Raw genomic sequence first — 23,803 nt, 5'->3', positions numbered from 1 at the left:
CCCCTTTTGTCAACACGATCCCTCCTGTATAGGGTATAGCGCTCTATACCCGTGGTCCAGTCATGGGTGGAGTCCCACCAGGTCTCCGTTATCCCAATGACGTCATAATTCTTTGCACTGACCGGGAGGATGAGCTCCTCCTGCTTGTTGCCCAGGCTCCTGGCATTAGTGTACAGGCAGGCAAGTGTGCCCTTGGGGGTTCTTGGCTTGCCCATAGATTGTGCCAGGGCTGGGGCAGGGGTGGGCTCCCTTAAGTGCCTTGGTCTGCTGGCTTTGCAAGGGTTGCTCAGTGGGCCAGCAGTGGCAGTAGTCCCCCCCCATCCCCCAGCGGGCTTAGTTTAAAGCCCGGTGGAGCAGGTCAGCCAGCCTGGCTGAGAAGAGCCTCCTCCCCACGGGGAAGAGGTGGAGGCCATCTCTTCCCAGCAGCTCGCTGCCTCTCTTGCCAAAGAGCGGGCTGTGGTCATGGAAGCCAAAGCCTTCCCGATGACACCAGCTCCGCAGTCTTTGGTTCACTATGTGGATCCTCGTCTCCCTCCTCAGCGCATAGCCCGAGACTGGGAGGATCGATGAAAACACCACCTGAGCTCCCAGACCCCTAAGCCCCACTCCCAGATCCCTGTAGTGCCTCATGACCTGGCTGGGGGTGCTCTGAGCCGTGTCATTGGTGCCCACGCGAATAAGGAGCATGGGATAATGGTCTGTGGGCCGGAGGAGCTCTGGGATCCTCTCTGGAATGTCTCGGATGCGGGCCCCCAGGAAGCAGCAGATTTCCCGGGCGAAGGGGTCCCCTCAGTCCCCCGCAGGATGGAGTCTCCCACAACAAACACCTTTCGTTTTGTCTTGGGGAAAGCGGGGGCAGTAGCTGTGGTTGAGCCTGGGTTGCCTGCGGGAGCTGGCAACTGAGCAGGCTCTGTTGGGGCTGCAAGAGGTGCGAACGTGTTGCTAAGCTCCGGCGAGGGAGGGGCCTTGGTGCCGCGGGCCTTAGGGCCCTTGAGCACCTTGGTCCATGCCCCTGACTGGGCAGAGTGGGAGGTCCCAGAGTCCTCCTTAGTCCTGGAGGGAGATGGTGCTCTCCCCTGTGGTTCCCGGGGGAGAAGGGCCTGGCAGTAGGAGTCTATCTCTTGCTCGCAGTCCCTGATGGCATGCAGTCTCTGGACTGTGGCCTGGAGCTCCTCCCGCTGGCGCACCAGAGACCCCAGTAGGGAACAGAGCCTGCAAGGGGAGGTGGCCGTGCTCCTGGGCCCCAGAGCCTGAAAAAGGGACTGGCAGCCCCCGCAGCCAAGAGCCAGGGGCTCCGTCTGCATGGAGCCCAGAACCATGAGCTCCGTCTGGGTGGCCGTCTCTGAGGTGCCCAATGGGGGGGCCACAGAGCCCGAGGGGTTCAGCGGATGCCCATCCGTGTCATGCCTCTGGTAGGCTGGCTACGGCTGGGACTGACTATTCTGGGGGGTTCGCAGGCAGGGTCTCATGCCCTCCCATGCCCTCTCCTGCGCGAACTGCACGCTAACTCGAGCGCCTGTTTACGCAGCCTGTTCACGCGGCTCCGGTCGCGTGGCTCCCTGGGGGGCTGGGCCAAGTAGGGGCCTGGGTGGGGGCTTGACCCGGCCCGGCTCCACGCAGCCACCTCCTCCCAGGGAGCGAGGAGTTAACCCCTTCCCACCACGAGCCCACTTACCTCCGGCTGTGCTGGGGGTCGGCAGGGGGCTCTGCGGCTGCTGAGGGGGTTTCGGGGGAGCGGGGGCGCAGCGGGCTTCACCCGCGCGTCTCTCACCGCTTTGGAGCCTGAACTAAATATCAGTTTATTTTAATAAGTTGTTTTAGTTTTTTAAAAGGGCTTATGAAGTTTGTACTACTTAAAGCTAGTTAAAGTATATGTTGACCCTTTTGCAATAAATAATGTGACTGAAGGTTGCCTAGAGGCCAGTCACTACTTCAGTCTGCCTACCTGTCTAGTCAGGCCACCCACCTGACTGTCCTGCCACACCTCTGTTGTATTTAAATAGTTGTTTGTAGGCGGGAGACTGCCCATTTAATTCCCTAATGCCAAGGGCATAATACATGGCTCCAGCCTGCCCTTTGCTGTGTCCCATGCCTTGCAGATGGCATCCAAAAGTGACTTCCAACTGTCCCAGCCCCATTGCTGGGTTGCATTCAGCCTCTGGCCCAAGCTTGGCCTCAGGTGTCCTTAGACATGCCTAGACCACATGGCCCCTCACTGGGGCCTCTGCTTCAGCTGGCCTACGGATAGTCCAGAAGGCCCCTTTGGACCCTACTCTACATGGCCTCCGGCAGCCCTCAACTCTGCCACCTCACTAGGGCCTCTGCTCCTGCCGTCCTACGCATAGGCTTTCAGGTTCCCTTGAGCCTTACTCTACGCAGCCTCCAGCAAGCCCCTCGCCCCCTCACTGGGGCTTCTGGGCCTTATGCCCCATAGGCCTCTGGTCCCTCTAAGTGGACCTGCACCCTGTCTCAGGCCCCACTCAGTGAGCCTGGAACCCATGTCAGGCCCCATTCAGTGGACCTGGGTCCCTGTGCTTTTCTGTCGGGGTATGCTCCCCTAGCCTTTCCCCTCTCTGGGATATTGCAAGGCAACAGGGGCTACGGCTTTACGGTGTCCCATCCTCACCTTTCACTGGAGAGGCACAGGTGTGGCATTTCCTGGAGACTGCCCCACCACACCATCCTATCTCAGCAGGTTGTAGTTTTAGGTCATGCCCCAGGACCAGGAACGTCCTCCATCCCTATAGATCCTATCCTGAACCTCCAGGTGTTCTGAGAGCAGCAGTACACTACTGCAGCTGGAAGATGTTCACTCTTTAGCTTCCCAGTTGCAACTCCTGGCCCTGCTTCGTAGGCCTGGTTTTATACTAAAGCAGCCAGGCCCTCTTCCAATCAGGCAGCCTTCTAGTTGCCATGTGCCCCCCCCGATCAGCTATGTTATTGCCTGCAGGCTGCTCTGCTGCCTGCTCAAGCCCTTGCACATAGTGACAAAAACTTTATTGGTGTATATGTTGTTGTGACCACCCCTGAGGCAGGGATTGCAAACTCTTCTCCAAATGAGTTAGTCCCTAAGGGCATCTATACACATACCCTGGGTGGGGGAGGGGAGCACTTTAATTAAAGTGGCTCTGAGAGCTGATCTAATTAAACCACCCACAGTGCTATGTATATTCAGCATCCCGTATTTCAAAATGACAGTGGGGGCATTTTAACTAATTAAAGCTCGTTAAATGAGCTTTAAAGTGCCCCCGCCACCATTTTGAAATGTGGGGCCAATGAATACATGCAATGCAGAGACTGCTGGAGTGCACTAATTAGCACACTCCAGCAGACTTGATTAATCAAGTCTGCTCCGAGGTGTGTCAATTGGCACTCCAGCGGTCAATTTCTAGAGACTATTTTCTAGTTTTAAGGTTTGTTCTCTTTCTTTGAAAGGTTAAGTTATTGGGCAGAGAACTGGAGGCTTTGAAAGATGCTGAGATGAAAGCTGCAGAATCATTGCAAATGGCAGAAAGGACTAATCTGAGATTGGAAAAAGAGCTCAAATGCAAGGACTGGGAATTTAAGGATCTCGCAGCTGTAAAAGATGCTCGGTATTGTATGGCTCCAGTTATAAATTAGGGAAATTGCTTCGCCGCTTGCTATTTACTCTTTTCCTTTCCATACTTCTTTCATATTTTAGGGACAGAACTGCTACTTTTTATTTTATTTCCTTTCAAATGATTGCTGTTTTAGAATAAAAGAATTAGAAGGTGAACTTCATTCAGTGAACCTGATGTGGAAAAAAGAGGAGGAAACATTTAGAAGAAAGTAAGTATTGTTTATGTATAACACTGAGAATGACAGTGTTTTTTATGTTCTTTTAAAGTAGAATTTTTCACTCTGGGACAGGGTGGTGGTTTTGGCCTATAAGGCCCTAAACCTGTGATTCTCAACCAGGGTGACTTGAGATCCTCTTAAGGGTTCCATGGGGTGCCACGCAATATTAGCAGTGTTAGGTGTGCAATGAGCATTCATAAGATAAACCCCAAGATTTCAAATAGGAATCCATATTGTCAAAAACATTATGAGCTGATGTGATCTTTCTGAGTCCTACGCAACAGAAAAGTTGTTTTATTATTTTTCTGTAATAAAACAATGAGTGAAAACTAAGATCTGGCATTTTCAGAAGAGTGTCTTGAGTCTATGGAAGTTGATGAACCACTGGCCTAAGTGGCCTGGGCCCTACCACTGCTTTCTTTATGCCCTGTCTTGATCCTTAATGTTAGTTGAGGTACCTCCTGCAAATGCCATCTTTGACCCAAGTTTACCTGGCAGAAACACATGGGAGATCATTCTCCCCTGTAACCCTGCAGCTTTGGAACTCCCTCTCCCTTGAGGCCCACCTGAGCCTGTTGTCAATAGGGCTACTTTGCATGGAGGAAGTTAAGCAACAGTTTAAGTGCTGTGCTAAATTGGAGCCAGTCTCATTGCAACTGTATATCATAGATCTCTCTTCTTTTGTCATTTTAGTCTGTACTGACTTATGCCTTTTGAACAGCAGTATTTCTGGTGGGGGAAAAAGTTAACTTGTTTTTGCTGATAGATGGGATTCAGTCTAATGCTTTTAATTCTTGATCTGGCAGCTTCTACATTTAGTTCTGTAGACTAGCAACAAACTGGTCTACACATTGCCCTACGGCAACGGAGTGACATGCTCCATCACCATACGATGCGCTACAGCGATGTAGTGATCACATGTATCTATATGTCATCACCAGCTACGTCGCCATAGCAGCATGGTCCCCATCTATAGGGTGCTGCAAAATCTAAGCACGTGCTGCATGCACGCTGCAGTAACAGCCCATACTGTGCTGTCTTTTAGTACTTCCAAAAGAAAGTACTAAAGCACGGCACAGTAACAGCGTTGCTGTTTGGCGACGTGTAAATACGCCCACAGTTGACAGGATATTTGTTAGTTCTCTTCAACTGATCTGTGGTGCATATCATTTGGGTAATTGTGCCTCTTCATTTTAAATCTTGATGTCATGGGAAAAACCTAAACAAACAGTAATCTTATTTTGCATATTTACGTTTTTTAGACATGAAGTTCTGGATCGCTTTGCCAAGGAAAAGGAAGCAGTACTAGCTTCAGTGAAAGAAGCTCATGCTGAGCAAGTACAGAAGTGGGAGAATCATATAAGAGAACTGCAAATAAGCCATGAAAATCTGGAAACAGAATTGCGTAGAAGTGAGTGGAGTCAAGCAGATTGCTTGAGAGAGAAAGATGCTCTTATTGAAAAGTGAGTAGGACTTGATTTGTCTTTGAATTCAGAACATCAAGGGCAGTGTTGTGCATCATTATGGATTTGAATAAAAAAGTGTATAGTTCAAGTTAGACTCTTTAGAACATGGCCAGGTTTATAATTTTTCAAATAGATCCAGTGTTGTATTCTTTCCTGAAGGAAGGTATCAATATCATGAGATGTTGTTCTGTAGAGAGCTTTGTTCAATATAATGTTATATGAAATAAGGCAGGACTCTGGAGAAAGCACCTAATTGCCTAAAACTATCTAGTCAGTGAGGCTGGGCTTTGTTTTGTTTTTTTTAAAAAGAGAGTGCTTTGCTGAATTGTGTCCTTGCACAGAGGGGGCATTGTGTTCAGGACAGAATATTCTAGCACTAGGAAACGGTTTTTATTTGACCTTCCTGTGTTAAAAGACCATTAAAGATAAAGAGCAAAGCATTCTAGAGAGATACCAAAAGTAATGTTACATACACATTTTTTTTTTCTTTTGCTGTTTCACATCTTTGTTACAGTACCATCATATGCCCTTATTTTTGTGGTGTCCCTGCCTGGTTCTGGATGCATACTGGATACTGCAGAGTGAGTTAGGGGAGAGATAGAAGAATTTCATTTATCTTTCCCTTTTACATCTTCAAGTTGGCAGAGCCTCACAAAATTTGTACTACGTTGTTGAAGGAAGCGATTGAAGAAATTTTGGCACCATTAGCAACAATATTTGCAAAGCTGTGGGTGCTCCGCAAGGTCCCAGAAGACTAAAGAAGGGCTAACAATGTCTAGCTTTAACAATGAGAAAAAAGACGACTGGGGCATTGAAGCCCATCAGCCTGATTTCAATACTTGGGGAAGCTACTAGATCAATTTATAAAATTATCCATTTGTAAGTATCTAGAGGAGGAAGATGTGATTAGCAGGGATCCTGATTTCCAATCATTATAACAGAATACATTCTAAATACCTATATATTTTGACATTTGACTTTGCATTTTTTTATCATGGAAAATCAGAGTTCTGCCCCCTTTACTTTACCTTTACCTGCCCCCCCCCCCCCGCTTTGTGGTACTGATCAGCCCTGATATTCTGGTGCCCTGTTCTTGCCCACGCCATTGCTCCTCGCTCCCAAGCCACAGTCCCCCCAGCCCTGCCAGTCACTTCTGACCCAAAGTCATGTTCTCCTCCCTCCCCCATTCCTGCCATGCTGGTCCACCTTACTCCTGACCTGCAGACTTGCAGCCTCCCACCTCCCTGGCTCTGCTGGTGCCCCTCACTCCCAATCTGCAGCCCTCTGTCCCTATCAGGGCCCCTCAGTCCTGACCCACAACACTCCTGTCTCCCCTAGCCCTCCTGGAGGCAGCCCCCAAATTCCCAGACCCAGTGGCTGCATCCTGCCCACTCACTGTTCCCTGCCCATGGGCACCAGCCACAGCTGACCAGCAGTGCCCAAGCCCCAGCTGCCACAGCCAGAGTAGAGGGAGATGTGTGGACCACCCCCCCTCTTTTCCCCCATGGAGCCTGTGGGGGTGGGGGCAAGGGTGGGGTAGGATGTGAGCTGACCACTGCATGGCTTAGGGCTCCCTGCCCTGCTGCCCTCCACTCAGGGGCCTCCAAGGCCCAGTGGGTGGGATCTGGTGCAGGAGGGCAAAGCAGGTATGGGGAACCTCAGTGCTACTACCCCCACTACCACCAGGAGCTCCACGCCAGCTGAACTGCTAAGGTGAGGCATTCCCTGCCTGTCCGGCAGCAGTGGGAGAGGCAGCAGCAGTGTGGTGTTCTGCCCCCCTCCTGCTGCTGGGTGGGCAGGGGGCGCCTCACCTTGGTGGTGCACCTGGTATGGGGCTTCCAGTGGTGGCAGCGGCAGCAGTATTGAGCCTCCCCACCCCACTCCACCCTCCCATGTCAGGTTCCACTCACTGGGCTGCAGAGGTGGCTCATGCCCAATGCCAGTCCAGCCATGCTGTAGCCCCACACCCCACTGTACATGCAGAAATCTGGGGGGTCACGTACTCCCCATTCTCCCCCCCGGCACTCTTGTCCCACGTCTGCCTCCCTCCATGCCTCCTGCTGCTGCCAATGCAGAGGGTGCTGAGGTAGTGGGCAGGCTCCATGGCACAAGGCAGCTCAGTCCCTAGCCCCTGGCTGCCAAGAGGGAAAGCTCTGCACTGCACGTGCTGTCCCATACCGCCCCCAAACACATGTGTGAACCACGCACACATGTGGTGGCCCCAGCCTTGAATCACCCTTCCCCACTCCCCCTGCCCCAAGCTGCTGGTTGCAGGCTGGAACTCTACCAGCCTGCAAGAGGATACCTGTGTTTTTCTTCTCTAAGGGGGAAAACCCCATGTTTTTTCTATGGGAAATGGAAACTTGGATCCCTGGTGATCAGTAACGGGTAATATGGATTAACAAAACATGCCAAACCAACTTGATTTCCTCTTTTGACAGAATACCTAATTGCTTGGATGAAAGGAATTGGACTCCTCTTCCTTTTAGGCTTTTGATTATAGAGTCCTAGAGAAGGAGAGCTGTACAGGGCCTCCAGGGGTTATCTAGTTCAGCCCTTAGCCGGAGGCAGAATCATCCATATCCAAGCCATCCTCTAGAAAACTATCGTGTAACAACGTATGAGAAAAACTATGTAGTTAATCCTTATACAGTCACAAGACATAACACCCTAATCTGCCACAGATAAAGCAGGGAAGCCATCCTGCTGCTGCCAAGGTTGTTAAAATATGCTTGAGTACTCCAAGGAAGAGACCCATGCCCCATGCTATAGAGGAGGGCAAAAGTCCATACCAATCTGACCATAGGGTAGAATTCCTTCCTGACCCCAAATATAGCAGTCAGTCTGACCCTGAGTGGAGGAGTAAGACCCACTGGCCAGGAACTTTTGGGTTCAAGTCCCAGCAGGAACATTGGTACACTGCAGTCAAAATCATCTGCTGTGGCTGCAGCCACCACCCAGTACTTCTGAGGAAGGCTTTAAAAAAACCCCAGACATGTAGCAACCAGAGGAGAAAAAAGTTCCCTTCCAGCCCCATGTGACAAAGCTCAGAAGTCTGGGAAATGCCCATCGCAGAACATAAACATAGCTTCTTGAATGCTTCCAATGAAAGGGATTCCACAACTTCCCTGGGTAGTCTATGCCACTGCCTCACTGTTCTAATAGTGAAGAAGTTTTTCCTGATACTTAATATTGCTGCAGTTTCATGCCTTTGGTTCATGTCCTACTCTGCAGCAAAAGAGAAAACGTGTTTTCCCTCTTCTTTACGGTAGCCCTTCAGATGTTTGAAGATTGCTATCATGTCCCCTCTTAAGTGCCTTTTTTGCAAGTTTGAACCTACCTATTTCCTTCAACCTCTCCTCGTATGACTTGCCTTCCAAGCCTGCTATCATTTCTGTTGCCCACTTCTGGGCCTTCTCTCACTTTTCCATGTTCTTTAAAATGTGGAATCCAAAACTGCATGCAGGTCTCTGAATGAGGCCGCCTACCCAGTGCTGACTAAAGAGGGGCTATCACGTCTTGCACCTAATGCTTCTTTTGATCATTCCAAAACCGCATTCACCCATTGTGCAACTGCACCACCGTGCAGACTCGTTTTGAGTCTGTGATCTACCAAGACTTCCAGATCCTCCTCTGTAGTGCTGCCATCCAGCCAGGTGTCACCCATTTTATATTTGTATTTTTGATTCTTCTTCCTGAGGTGCAGCACCTTGCCTATGTCAGCATCGAACTTCATCCTGTTAGCTCCAGCCCACCTTTCTAATCTGTCAAGATCCTTCTGTACTGTGCTCCTGTCCACATATTTGCAGTGCCTCCCAATCTTATCTCCTCTCCAAAACTTGCTCAATAACTCTTACTTCCAGCATCCAAATAATTAATAAACACATTGTACAGCAGAGAAGAGAAGACTGAGGCGGGATTTGATTACAGCCTTCAAATACCTGAAGGACAGTTATTGAGAGGATGGAGATGGGGTTTTCTCTGTGGTCATAGGGGATAGGACTAGGAGCACCAGCCTCAATGTGCAGCAGGGGAAAATTTAGGTTGTAGATTAGAAGGAACTCTCTGACTCTGGGTGGTCAAATATTGGAACATGCTATGTAGAGTAGTTGTGGAATCTCCATGCTTGGAAGCTTTTAAGAGCAGATTAGACAGACTTGGCTGGGATGGTTTAGTCAGGACTGACCCTGCCCTAAGCAGGTGGCTGGACTAGATGACCTCGTAGGACCTCGTAGCCCTACTTTCCTATGATCCTATATGGACACTAGCTTCATTTTTACTGGGTGTGAAAAGTGACAGTAATGAAACAATAGTCAAGATAGCTCAGGGAGACAGTAACTTAACTAGGGAACCTGCTAGAGCCTGGCTAGGGTAGAAGAAAGCCTGTTTGTCTGAAGTATCTGCATTTTCTACAGTAGTACACAGTTAGAAAATATGCATTTCTGACTCTGAGAAGTGGAACATTTTGTGATTATTTATAAAAATAAAAAATTGTCCCTGAACAGAGCTCTCTACAGGACAATACCACATGATTTGTTTGCCTGCCCTCTTAAAAGAAAGATTTTTAAAACAATGAATATTTTGTATTTTTTTGCACAGGCTTCAAGAGGAGCTAGTAACAGTAAAAACAAGGTGGGATTCTTATTTATCTCAGGTCTTCAAGGAAATGGTTTCTAAAGACCTCCAAATACAGTCATTCTGTGAAGAAGTTGTGAAACTGAGAGCACAGTTGGCCAGATTCCAGCAGGATATAGACAGGTAAAGGGTTTTAAGAACCTGCTAAACCATTGAGCCACTTACAGTTCTTGGCTAGGATAAACATTTAGAATGAAGATTTTTGAAAGTTCTCAGTGGGTGCATCTACTAGGGGTGTGCAAAGTGGGCCCTATTCAGTTTGGATTTGGATTCGTCCCGAATCAGGGACAGTGATTTGATTCGTTGATTTGAATCGCTGTCCCTGATTCAATTCAGCTGAATCTGAATCTGAAGATCTGATGCTGATTTGGAGAATCAGCGATTCGGACACAGACACCGCCCCCCCCCCCAATGCCCTCCCAGCTCAGCAATTGGTTGTGGGGGGACCCTGGGTGCCCTTCTCAGACCCAGGAGGCACCAGGTGCCAAGCTGGGGAGCCACGGGGGGTTCCCCCAGTGTGCTCCCCTGCAGACCCGTAAGTGGACCAGAAGTGCTTCTGGTCTACTTCTGGGTCTGCTGCCAAGCTCGCTGGGGAGCCCCCTGTGCTCCTCTGGGATGCTCCATGGACCCCAGCATCACAGCATTCACAAGCTACCTGGTACCTAGAGGTATGTAGAAAAACATTTAAAGCTGTCTCTATGTCCATATCACGGAATCTTTCCAAATCTCTCTGAATTGATTCAGAGGGTTCTGATTCGATTCAGAGAGATTAAAGGATCCTCTGATTCGATTCGGATTTGGGGATTCATCCACCAAACTGGGCCAAATCTCCACTGAATTGAATCGGGGACCAAATCTTTGCACAGCCCTAGCATCTACACATGTGCATTAATGCACATTAAAGCGTCACTAGAAAAAGTATGCTTCTGCTACTGTGTATGAAAATAGGCTAATGCACATTGTGTCACTTAAAAACTTTGTTCTTCAGTTTATACATGTTAAAATAGGGTAATGCACATTTCCTAGTACCTCACAATAGAGATTGCCAATAGATGAGCGCGGAAGCCGCTCCAACACACTGGAATTTCAGCACGTTGGAGCAGATTTGATTAATCGAGTCTGCTGGAACATGGCAATTACCGCACTCTGGTAGCCTCATGCGTCTCGTGTATCAGCATCTCTGTGCTTAAAAATGATGTTGGGGTGATTGAACTAAAGCTCATTGAACAAGCTTTAGTTCAAATGCCCCCACCGCCATTTTTAAGCACAAGGGATGCCCATACATGAGATGTGGCAGCACTTTAATTACAGTGGCTCTGAGAGCTGCTCTAATTAAAATGCCAGCCCCTCCCCACTACCACTGCCCCCAGAGCATGTGTAAAAGTGCTGTGAGGTACTAGATTTAATGCACATGTAGATGTGCCCAGTGATATCTTTGGTCTTTGATCCCAGTTAAGTCAGTAGGAGGTGCCAAACCACGGATAAGTGCTTTTGACAATCTCAAATTTAGTTTGATTCTTTTTCTGTCTCCCATTTACCCAAGCACCAGTGATACTCAATTCAAAGAGTGTCTTGTGTTCCTTTTCTCTTAATACTCCGATCTGAAGAAACGTCACTGTTCATTGTGTTTTGGCCATCCTGTAGTTCCTTCCCCCCCTTCTTGTCCCTTCCAATACCTTTTCTTTTTCCTTGTAGGTAATTTTTTTTTTTTACTTCATTTTGTTTATTCGGTTAATGTGGGTTTTGTTGTGAACTTAGTACTTGCTATATTTGTCAGTTTTCTTTATGGAATGAGTTGGGTTTTTTTGTCCAACTACTACTTGCATATTACTTCCTCAGTTCATAAAGGGATTTAATTTACATGTACTTCTAGATTTGTCCTTTACCTTCAGTTCCATAACTAGCTAAATTAGTATATAATACAAAAGTTGCTATTCCTCAAGTTGTCTTCAGTCTCTCTGGCATTCAGAAGTTGGCTGGTTATCTTTTGAACTGTAATATTTCAGTGATTTAGGGCATGGCTAAGCAATCGCATGGAACCAGATTAATGGGAGTAGAGGCTTGCCACAAAACAGCTGGTGCATGGTAGCTGTGTTCCTACAATCCATTAAAGTGAAACCGGGGCAGCTTATTCCTGAACAAAACCAGGCCTGTATAAAACAGGGCCAAAATGCTCCAGTTTAGCTTTCACTTACTGTGGGGAATGGTCACATGGGCATGTGAAGAGTTACTGCTTTTGGCTCTTCTGCAGTAAGTCCTAACCTTGTAAACTCACCTTAGTTTGATCCATGTTTCCACATAGTCAAACCTCCCAGAGCTTGAAGCATTGGACATGCCATGTTTCTTTCTCTACTTCGTGGTGTCTTAGCATGTGAAATAGAAGTTCAGGAAACTGAAACAAAAATTCCCCTTGCACCTTTGTATCATAGGTATAAACAGCAGTTGTCTCTGGCGGCAGAACGAGAACAGATTCTGGAGCAAGCTAGAGTACAAGCTGAACTGGACTGGCAGCGGCGCTGTGAGAATGCTGAAAGGAATCATTATCAGAAATCAGAGGATCTAATACAGAAACTGTCAACAGCTAGGGACCAGGTCATTACTGGGCTGAATTGAATTTCATCTATAGTTTCATAGTTTCATAGTAGCTAGAGTCGGTTACATGGTGGTGTAGACTGCATGTTTAGATATAAAATAACCAGGGGAAGGCTAATGCTTCTTCTGCAGATCAAGTTCAGGGAACCAACCAGGGGCTCTTTGTCTTCAGTACCCTTCTAGTATGACCCTTCACCCTTACCCTTATGCAGGATGTCTGTGCACCCCTCCTGGTTCTTGCCCATTCATGCCTGTGCACTGTCTTCCCATTCTTTTCTCCCCTGATATTTGGGGCGCTTGGTGCTTCTCATTTTCCCCTTTCTGCCCCAGTACATCCCCTTTCTCTGCTCGTATTGTTTTTCTCCTGACAGGCTGGAGGCTTTTTTTTTTTTTCCCCCAGGGTGTCAAAATTCAGACTTTGTCAGGAGGAGGATAGAGGTATTATACTGTAAGATCTTAGTGCAGGGGTGGGCAAAATATGGTCCATGCACTGGAAATCGCCTGCAGTGGGTCTTTGTCCAGCCTGTAGCAAGTCCCTTGGTCCCACCTGGCCCAGGCACAGTCCAGGTAGTGACAGCACCTTCCGGCTGCTGCTGCCACTGGCCTCAGCCCCATAGTACTGGTGAGGACCCACACTGCACAGCCCTGACCTGGCACACCCTGCACCTGCTCCAGACTCTCCCATCCAGGCTCAGCTGTGGTGGTGGCACTGGACAGAAGCTATTGCTCAGTGCGGGGGGGGGAAGCAGCCCCTCCCCATCGCCACCTCCAGGCTGTTTCTGCTGCAGCCGCCCAGAGCCTGCAACGCGCAGGGCTGCCCTGTCCCTGGCTGCCCACCAGGGAAGCGGTGGCACTGCAGAGCAGATGCAGGGCAACCTGGTGTGGCTCAGGCTTTGGGCGACTGCAATGAGCAACAGCTTCTGCCTCGTGCTGCCACTGCTGCTGGGGCTGGAGGGGAGAGTCCAGGAACTGCTGCCGCCTGCAGGCCCAGGGGACACCATGGGCAGCTGCTGTGGAGCAGGTGAGGGGTAGGGGAGGCCGGGTCAGGGCTGTACCCAGGGTTCCTGCTGAGCCGCTCCTGCGGGGGTGAGTCTGGGGCAGGCTGAGGCTGCACGCTGCTGGCGGTGGTGGGGAGGTACTGCAGGGCACGCGGGCTTCAGGCTGTCGGGCAGGTACTGACTGGCTCGGGGGGGGGGGCACACATAGGGACTCCCATGTACACTCCCACAGCTACACCCTCCCCCACACACAGTCACACACCCCACAAGCAACACCCCCCACACACCCTCCCCCCACATCTCTGGGGGGTGTCCTGCTCACTGCTACGCATGCACACCCCAGAGACCCCCACAAACCCCGTACCCACCCCCACACATCCCTACAGACACCCCCACATCCACACACACCCACAGTCTCCCCCTTCCCTCCCCCACAGTATAACTCATTTTGAGGTATTATGCAATCGCTTCTATATACACCACACAAACACACAAATCAGGACAAAAATGTTTTTAAAATAAAATTAAAATATGTTATCGTCAGTGCTTGAAGTTTAGTATATAATTTTTTTTTTCAGTTCCAAGATGGCACACTCCCTTCCCAAAAGGAGTACTTCTGGGGGCAAGGGGAGGGACTTCTGGTGGCAAATGTCAGGGGTTGGAGGGCAGGATTTCCAGTCCCAAGGTGATGACCAGGGGGCAGGACACCTGTCAAGGGGTGGGTCAACCCTTGTGATATATCATCAAAACTCACAAAGTGGCCCCCCACCCAAAGTAATTGCCCGCTGCTGTCTTAGAGGGTACTATCAAGCCATTCTTTGCTCTGTGAACACTGACAGGAGGCTTAAGGCTACGGGTCTGCTAAACAGGTAGCAGGGGCTCCTTGTGTTACCCTTTTTTTTTCCTGTTGGGTTTTCCTCACAATCAGTAGGAATTTGCCCCCTGAAAAAAAATCCCTGATATTTTGATACTGTTTGAACAAAATGTTCAAAAAATATCATGTTTCAGGCAGGCACACAAAGGGAGAAGTGACATCAAGCTGAGTGTCAAGGTTGATCAATGCAGAGGTGCCTATCCAGGGTTCTTGGTGCTTTCATATCATTAATAATGCAGTAACTTAAATCCCAGTAGCATTAAAGTGATCATTCCAACAGGAACTCAGCAAACCAACCACCTACAGAGACTCCTCCCTGCCCCCACTCACTGTTGAAAGCACACCCTCAGTGCTTCCCCAAACCCGGTTAAACCTGTTGCTAGTTATGCCCCAAAAGTCTTCAAATTCGGATTTTTTGGGCTTGGGGTGACAGCAGGTTTCAGTGTGTCAGAACCACCATGTGAGCTGTCTGTACATGAGACACTGATTTTGCTTTTGTTTTGCTTTGCTTTTCTAGGTTACAGCTAAGCTACAAAAGACAAAACATAGGCTGCATGAAATGGAGACGGTCCTGTCTGCTGTGACATTGGAAAGAGACCAAGCAGTCCAGGCACTTAGGAAACATGATGTGACGCCTGAAGAACAGAAACAGGTTAGACAGTGCTGAATGTCTTGCCTTAGATGGATCCATACTGAGGCATGCAACCTTGTTGGGCTTGTCTTCAGTAGACTGTTGTTGTACTTCAAGTTAATTAGTTGCCTAATAATTCAAGGTACAGCATTGTCAGTCTGGAACAACTGTAATGGGTGTTTCCAGGTCTCATGCTGTGGGCCTATCCTCCTTCCCCTGCATGCTGCTGCTCAGATTGTGACTGGCCCCCAGGGAGAAAGTAGCAGTGACTTTCCCATTACTTCCTGCTATGAGCAGAGGCTTGCCACAGCCACCCGTCTGCAGACCAAAAGGGCACGCTGGTACGGAGCAGTAATTTGTCTCCTGCAAGAAAGGATGTGCTGTAACTGGCTCCTTCCCTGGAGCAGAGAAAGAACTGTAGTTGGCCTGGCCATAGGTGTGCTACCACAGAATACAGGCCGTTCTTCTAATAGCTTACATTCACTCTCTCCCATAAACAGTTGTCATTTTAATGCTACTTCTCAGTTGGGGAACACTAAGATAGGAACCTAAAATTCTGTTGCAAATATATCAAAGTACTGTGGGTTTCATGCAAGAGTTTGTCACTTTGTCATATGGAAGGAGGTTCCTCTGAGTTTTCCCTGAATCACTTCTTTGGAAGGGCAGGGGTGCAGGGGGGAAGTGCAGACCTCTCCAGTTGGCTAGATAAGCAGATTACAGTTGGTATGTCTTTAGGCAATAATGTGGTTTTGCAGTGTGTGAGTACAGATGAGTTGGTTGCCTCTTTCCTGGCCCTTTCTATATCCTGTATTTTTAATGCCATATTAATATTGCAGCATGGCTGGCCTTGTACTTGCTGCTTTATGTCCTTGAAGATTGTAGTCTATAAGTACTTGGCTCTAACTCTTGACGCTATGTCCAGAAATAGAAAGCGGGCACAAACTGTCTGCAAACAGAGACTTGGCTCCTTGTTTGAATATTACGGTGTTCACATACTCAGTACAACAGAACTAAATATTGAACTCAGTGGTATTGGACATAATTGTCACCTGTGAATGAATAAAGAAGAATTTGGGAAACAGTCTAGAATCCCAGACTGAGGCAGTAGAAAATCTCGTAATTTTCTGGAGGAAAATGTCCTTTGGACTGCTCTAAGTGGTGGAGGCAGCAGTAGAAGGAGTTTTACAGCAGTCTTTTAAAATCATAGTATATATATTAAAGTTAATCTGACACCAAAGGGCACTAGATGATGATTCTGTCACATGGGTAGAATTTTGAGGGACAGGAAAAGTAGACCGATAGGTTGGAATATGGAGAAACACGGGGATTAACATCCTAGCCTTTCTTCCTTGTGTGCCTTTACTGAAGTCCGAAGCATACGTCTAATAGAAATCTCTCTAATAAAACAACCAAAACACACCTAACTTGTGAAGTAATCTTAGGCTTTTGCTAATTTCTTTATTTTTGTATGCACACATTTTTGTGTGTAAAATATGACAGAGCAGTAGGGCAAGAAAGTGCAACTCAAGCCTAGTTGAATATCCAAACTACTCTTTGGCCCTATGTAACTTTCTGTACCTCAGATCTGTATGATCCCTGCTTAAGATTTAAGTTCTTTTCAGTGGTTTAAAAAATATGAGAAATGGGCTGGACAAAAGATTTCTCCTATATACTATATAATAAAAGGACTAGTGGTTTATTATCTGTGTAAGATTTTGGTAGTAATAATGTATTCAGCAAGGGTATTTCTGAAGGACAGAGGTAAGAGAAGTATTGTGGTGCACCCTAGTGGACAGTCATTACAACTTAACCGGGAAAATGGTGCCCTCCCTGAATACATGCACGGACAGATCTTTGTTTTATTAAAAAAAAACAGTCTTAACCAGGTAAAAATGTTTCTAGAGCCTTTTTCTAAGCTGGAGGTTAGAAGGAACTTTTGACTCCAAGGGTGGTCAAGCATTGGAAGGGTCTGTCTAGAGAAGTTGTTGAATCTCCATACTTGGAAACTTTCCAAAAGCAGGCTAGACAGACACTTGGGTTTAGTCAGAGAGATTCCAGTCTTGAGCAGGGAGCTGGTCTAGATGACCTTGTGAGGTCCCTTCCATCCCTACTTTCCTATGATCCTTTGATATTACATGAAGATGGTTAAATCTGTAAATGCATATAAAATAGGAATAAAACACAATACAATATCTCAGTCATTAAAGAAGAGCGATCAATGTTTGAAGGCTTAGAAATCTAAATTAATACCAACATTTAAGGTTGGTGGTATAGATTGTCATAACTTAATGGATTTAAGTGCTTACATAAATATTATTTTTCTCCTGCTTCTGCTGTCTCTCAACTGTTTAGTGCTAATGAGCAGCAATGCAGTTGATTGTAGTGAATTTTTTTCCCTGCTGTCTCCATGCTTGGGAGTTGTCTTAGGATTTTTTGAGGAGCCTGAAAGTATATCTCCACAATAATGTGGTGTAGGGACCTCTATTCAGTTTATACCATTCAGTTCCTGCTTGCCCCTATTCCCAACCCAGGGAACTTGTAGTTTTGGTAATAGAGCTGATCACAGTTTTTCCATTGCACTTTTCTCCTAGTCAGTTCCTGGAGTTACCTGATTACTGGTGGGTACCTCTTTTTTCTGGTCTCGTCCTACACGATTATAATGTTGTCCATCTTTGAGCAGGTGGTGGTTGTTGATGTGCTGTACGTGAAATAGACAATGTCAGCACTTTGTCATGTTTACTGAAAATAGCATGGTGTTATTGTGTTATTTTTGCTTTTCAGTTATTTCTCTATGATGATAAAGGAGTTCTTGAAAAGGATCTTCCTTCCGCTGTGATACAAAAGTTACAGCAACAGAACACCAACTTGCGGACTGCTGTAGCAGAAATGAGGAAGGAAATGGAGATCCTTAGTGATCGGATACCATCATCTTCTGTGAAAGAAAAGATGCAGTGCACACAGCAAACTGCCACTGATGTTGAGGCTGCTTCAGTAACATTCACTCCTGGTAATACAGAGAAGTGGGTTGAAAGTGCTGCCTTGTAACCGTTTCATATGGCTTTTCACATATTCCTCTGAAGTGACATCTCTTACCTTAGATCTCCCTACCTTCAGCTTCCCTAAATGACATGGATTATAAGAAAATTATTTAAATAACATTTAAATAATCATTTAAAATTACTCTTTCTACTGAAACACTTTAACCATGATGTAATAAATATTTTTGTTTTTTTCTTCTTTTCAAATTATCTTTTAAGATACGTGTCACTAGAAGGAGATCCAGAGAAGAACATGTGGGCTAAGAGTGTATCTACATGTGACAGAGGGAGATGATAGCAACCCCTATAGTTAATATTTTCCAGTTATTTCCATTTCTTAAAATTTTACCTTTTGACTGGCAGTTTTGCAGCCCTGTTGTCTACCAAAAAGTGTATCTCTTTTTTAGGTTTGTGCCAAAATTCTTTCTTTTTCTGTATACTCAAAAGTAAAAAATATGATTCTCTCTTTACTGAGCATTCTTGTGACTCTTGTGAACTGGCAAACGTGGGAAGGGAAAACAACTGTAATTTGATAAGGAATTACCAACCCAAATGAAAAGGCCTTTGAAGGTTTTGGTGAACGTGAGACCAGTTCCAAGCCTTTTAAAGCTATCTGTCACAAATGGTCATTGCAAACTACATGTTTTTAAATACTTTTTGCCAGTTTTCTAAACCCGGGCTTCTGCAATGTGCATTTGCCTCTGCCACGTTGTTGCTGTTGATTTTTATTATTAAAATGTTAAACTTTTGTTTCTCCTGAATTGCTCCCTATTCATATAGGGACCATTTTTTTGGATCTGTCAAAAACTAGACTGACCAAAGGGACTTCCATGCCCCTGCTTCCTGTCCAAAATGGTTCTCCCTTCTGATCTAACATTTAGAGTTGATTGAGGTCTTATTAAGAGGTAGTTTAAACCGTGCTGTTTCCAGGCAAATGGCCAATAATGTGTGTATGTATATTTACTAGACACAGGCTCTTATTTTACCTAATAGTTTTATACATGGATAGTGAAGCAAAATGATGAACCAGTTCAAGCAAAGATTCCTACTCATTTCACTAGCTTTTTGATGACACCCTACTCCTGCACATAAAGCTTGAGCCACTGGAGTTTAGTTGTTTCCCTCTCAGGCAAGGGGGAGCATCCAGTACTTGTGTCAGTTAACTGGATAAAAGGAAGCTTCTTATGAATTGGTCAGCCATGCTTTACGTGCTTTACATGCATTTTTCAAGTTTTCCAAGGAATTTTTCTAAGATAATTTTTTTTATGTTTGTAGATTACATTCAATCACTAGAAGAGGAAATAAGAAAGTTAAAGCAGAAATGCTGGGCGATGGAAGAGAAATTAGAAAAGGTATCCGAGTTTCCCAGAAAATCATTTGCACCTTCCTCTGATCCATACAGTTACACCAGAAATGTTCATACTCAGACGCAGAGCTACAGTTTTAGGGAAGCTAATGGTAAGAACAGTGTTTCACCATTAATCACCATTTATTAGAGATTTTCCCTCCAGGAGGTGGCAGGGTAGATTTGCACCTTGTAGACCATCTAAGTTGCAGATGCATAAACTTTGGTAAGCTTGACATTTCTTAAGTAAGCCACTGCTTACAAAAGCTTATGGGGTGGATCCCAGGGGTAGGTCCAGAGGTAGTACAGTAGAACAGCTGCACCCCCTTTCTGACCATGCAGCAGAAGCAGTAGTTGGGGACTTGCATGAAGAGGGTATGAATTGCCCCTGTCCCTTCCCCCCTGTACTTAGAGGCATATTCCCTGCCCTCCCATTCCCCCCTTCGCTGCCTGCTGGCTTTCTATGCTATTCTGTCTATGCTGTGCGTGCTCCCTGGTGCCCTGCATGGGGGATAGCCTCAGCTTGGGACAGTGGCAGAGGCAGATGGATGGGTTCCCCTTCCCCGCCTGGTCCTCCCAGCTATTTCCTACTGTTCTGGGAGTAAGCACAGAGAGTGGGGAACCTGTTTACCTGCCACCACGGTCCTAGTATAAGGCTACCCCCACACAGCTCTGCAGCACCTCTCCCCCCGGGACATGAGAGACAGCAACAGTGGTTGGTGGGGGCAGGATGGGAAGGGGAGGAGACATGCCTCTGAGCAGGGAGGGGCAGGGGAATGAATTTGTACCTGTTTCAAGGACTTGAAAGTCCTCGTCTGCTGCTTCTGTGGCACAGTCTGCTTGCCCTGGTATGGGGAGGGGAAGGAGGCTGGGAGTGGGGAATGCAGTCACCCCTACAGCCCTGGTCACTTCTGCATTTCTGTTTGCAAAATCCTGGATCTGCTTTTGCTTCTGCATCTGTGATATAGGTAGTCTGTAAGGTGTATATCTATCCTGATGTTTGCCTGACTTCAGACTAACATGTCATTTCTCTCCAGAGACATACTGACTGTAAAATGTCCATCTCCTAATCACTTTGATTTACAATCACAATTACTTTTGGCATGTATATGCCAGTGGCCCAAGAATATTTATTCTTAATAACATTTACACAAAGTCATTGCTTGTTGGATGGTTATGAATCATGAAGCATATGCTGTGTTTTATTAACTATCAGTACTTCTGTCCATAACAGCTGAAGGTTTTTCTCCTGCACGTACACGTTAACTCTGTAGTCAAAGTGATATCTCTTGTTTTTATTCAAAAAGTATGTCTCTCTCAGTGATACCAGATTCTGAGATTATTGCCTTTGAATACTCAAAATAAATATTGCTTGATCAGTGTTGTAGAATGTGTACAAAATTACAGTTGGTTTTGCTTCATGTGCTCTTACTTCCATGTCCATTGTGTACAGATGATGTTTTCACTGGAGCTGCTTTGAAGAAGCTGGAAGCCAGAGTAGCTCATCTGGGCTCCGTGGCAACACCACATGCAAAAAAGGTATGAAAAATGTTTATGCTACCCAGAACTGTAATGATTGGTATGTCATACAGTTTTCATATTATTTTTCTCCATCTGGCTAAGCAGTACTCGGTACAGGATGGAAAGGGAGCCAGAAGCAGCTTTGTGCCAGCTTTGGGCCTGTCTGCACTGTAGGCTTACCAGGGCAAGAAGCAGCATGCTCAGATGTGTCATGTAAGTACATACCACCTTCAGAAAGACTTGCATGTTTTTCAGAACTGCAAGCAGCATAGCTGTGTCCACATCATATTGCAGGAGGATTAATTAGCATTGCTGTCAGAAGTTCAGGAATTAATGCAGAGTATCATGGTGTGTTTCAGCATGCTGCTCCCTTGCACGGTACATTTGTAGTTTAGGCATGCCCTGTATGCCCCCCGCCCTCCCCGTCTTGAACCTAGCTGGCCTCTCGTTCTGTCCCTCACACGGGTCCTTCCTGTTTTTCAGATGCATGTAGGCTATTAGCACATTTTGTAGAGAGAGGGATCATTGTCTGGAAGTTCCATCAGGTATAATGCCTTTTTGTACGCGACTCAAAACTGCATTCATCTTTTTTCTTTTCCTCAGCCATATTGCTTTAGTTTCATAGTTTTATAGTTTTTAATTCATGTCTGATTTGCATAGGTGTCTAGATTCTTGCTTAAGTTTTCTTCCATTAAATTCCTCAATTTTTAGCTTACCAAATACAGCTATAAATGGAGATAATGTAAGTTTCTTTTTTTGAAATGGGTGCATAGGGTAAATTTATATATCAATGTGTTTTCAGCATACTTTATGACAAGTTAATAATTTCATCTTCAGAACACTAAAAAATATCTCAAATCCTAAATATGCACATTTGTCCACTTTTAACTCTTCAGGGCTTGAATGGGCTTTTTGGACTCTCGGTTGATGTGTGTTAAGGATATTAAGAAAAAAAATCCTTAATTTTTTCTTTCCTAAAGAAGAACATGTTTTTAAATGACTGCTGATGTAGATTATATTAGAAACACAAAAGGGCATCTTACTGTGTATGAAATATTTGCAATGCAACTGATACACAACAAAGTTAGATCATGTTTAAAAATTTTACTGCAAAAAATTCTTATAGAGAGTCAGTTATGTGAACTGATTGGGACCACAACCCATTTGTAAAAATCGAATGGTTCAGCTAGTGAAGCATATATTAAATGAACATTTATATTATATAATATATACAATACACAAACAAACTTCTGGTCACTGTTGTTCTCACTTGTACTACACACCACAGATTGGTGGCAGATCCTACATTTAGATAACTAAATGTTTTGGATAATTGTTGTTTGGATTACTGGAGTTTACCGATTTTGCACTTGCAATGACTGGTGTGATTGTGGTGTACACCATTTGGAAGACATCAGTATCTTTCTATTGAACTAGAGGGCACTATTGCTAGAGGGCACTGTGACGCTGTCAAATGGTAATGGGATGTATATTGCACAGATCGTTAACTCAATTATGTCATCGGAACTGATTATTACATTTTATGATCTACAATCAAAAAAGGTTGTTTTGTGTAATTTGGAATTAGCAGAGCCTGTTCAGCCTAATCACAAGGAATATTTCTGTGTTCGTTCCTGTTTAGAGCTCCCCATCCAAAGAATATGGCTCTGCAGTAACAGCAGTTTCTCTCAGCTTGATGTTTATAAATTGGATCACTTGTTAAGTTTTATTCTATAAAACTCATATGCCTATTTCTGGTGTGTTTACCTCCCCTGGTATATTGCAGACCTGCCCAGGACTAGCCTGGTAGATGGAAGCTATCCAAGAAGTGTCTTCTGAGCAATGCACATAATTCCAAAGTTTCCACCACAAAACAAGAAGATTGCTTTCTCTTTCTCATTTCTATTGTTAATGCTTCATAAATTTTATGCTTGGTAATATAGGAAAACTGTGTAATGAAGTTTCTGACTCAAGGAGTTCAGTTTGTGTCAAAGAACAGTATCAGTATTCTGGGGGTGTAGCTTGTAGCTGTGTTGGTCTAAGGCCATTGTCTTCTTAGTATCAATATTCAGCATCTACAAAGCAGAGGAACAGGGTGCAAATGTGCTTTCTGCACAGACCCACATCAATTGCTTTCTTTTCACATGTAGGCTAGGCACAGACATTCAGTAGGGACCAGAACAGCCACCTCGCTGCTGGGCCCCCCTCGGGCCCCAGGGCAGGCACACCTGGGCCACGGGTTAGTGAGGATTTAGTTAGGGAGCTTCTGGAGGGATTGGACGTATTCAAGTCAGCCGGCCCGGATGATCTCCACCCTAGAGTTCTAAAGGAACTGGCCGAGGTCATTGCAAGTCCCCTGGCACAACTTTATGAGCACTCGTGGTGCTCTGGTGAGGTACCAGAGGACTGGAAGAGGGCCAACGTGGTCCCCATCTTCAAAAAAGGCAGGAAGGAGGACCCGGAAAACTATAGGCCGGTTAGTCTCACCTCGATCCTAGCCAAGCTGTTCGAGAAAATTATGCTGGCACACAACCAGGAGGGGCCAGCAGGAGACTGCATGCTTAGGGGCAACCAACACGGGTTCATCAGTGGCAGGTCCTGTCAGACCAACCTGGTCGCCTTTTACAGTCAGATCACCAGATCATTAGACGCAGGGGTAGCAGTGGATATAATCTTCCTGGACTTCCGGAAGGCTTTTGACACTGTCTCTCACCCTGTTCTCATTAAGAAACTGGGGGGCTGTGGTGTAGACACCCACACAGTCACATGGGTTGCCAACTGGCTGGAGGGCCGCACCCAGAGGGTGGTAGTAGATGGGTCCTTCTCAACCTGGAAGGATGTGGGCAGTGGGGTCCCGCAGGGCTCGGTCCTCAGGCCCGCGCTG

At 46.3% G+C, this 23,803-nt stretch overlaps 1 protein-coding gene across 1 annotated transcript in view; it reads left to right on the top strand.

Annotated features, from left to right (window-relative positions):
• Positions 1 to 23,803, top strand: part of FASN (fatty acid synthase) — a 116,875-nt gene that overhangs the window by 12,451 nt on the left and 80,621 nt on the right. The window contains exons 5-13 of the mRNA XM_090059498.1: positions 3,436 to 3,593; positions 3,736 to 3,810; positions 5,082 to 5,282; positions 9,885 to 10,043; positions 12,350 to 12,512; positions 14,902 to 15,036; positions 17,797 to 18,022; positions 19,329 to 19,511; positions 20,852 to 20,937. Coding sequence (XP_089915624.1) covers positions 3,436 to 3,593; positions 3,736 to 3,810; positions 5,082 to 5,282; positions 9,885 to 10,043; positions 12,350 to 12,512; positions 14,902 to 15,036; positions 17,797 to 18,022; positions 19,329 to 19,511; positions 20,852 to 20,937 — 1,386 coding nt within the window. The remainder of the gene's footprint in view (positions 1 to 3,435; positions 3,594 to 3,735; positions 3,811 to 5,081; positions 5,283 to 9,884; positions 10,044 to 12,349; positions 12,513 to 14,901; positions 15,037 to 17,796; positions 18,023 to 19,328; positions 19,512 to 20,851; positions 20,938 to 23,803) is intronic.

The sequence above is a fragment of the Crocodylus siamensis genome, chromosome 8 (genome assembly GCF_052110815.1).
Source record: "Crocodylus siamensis isolate JL-2025a chromosome 8, ASM5211081v1, whole genome shotgun sequence".
Lineage (NCBI taxonomy): Eukaryota > Metazoa > Chordata > Crocodylia > Crocodylidae > Crocodylus > Crocodylus siamensis.
Note: the sequence above shows the minus strand (reverse complement) of the source record. Positions and strands in the feature narration are given on the sequence as shown.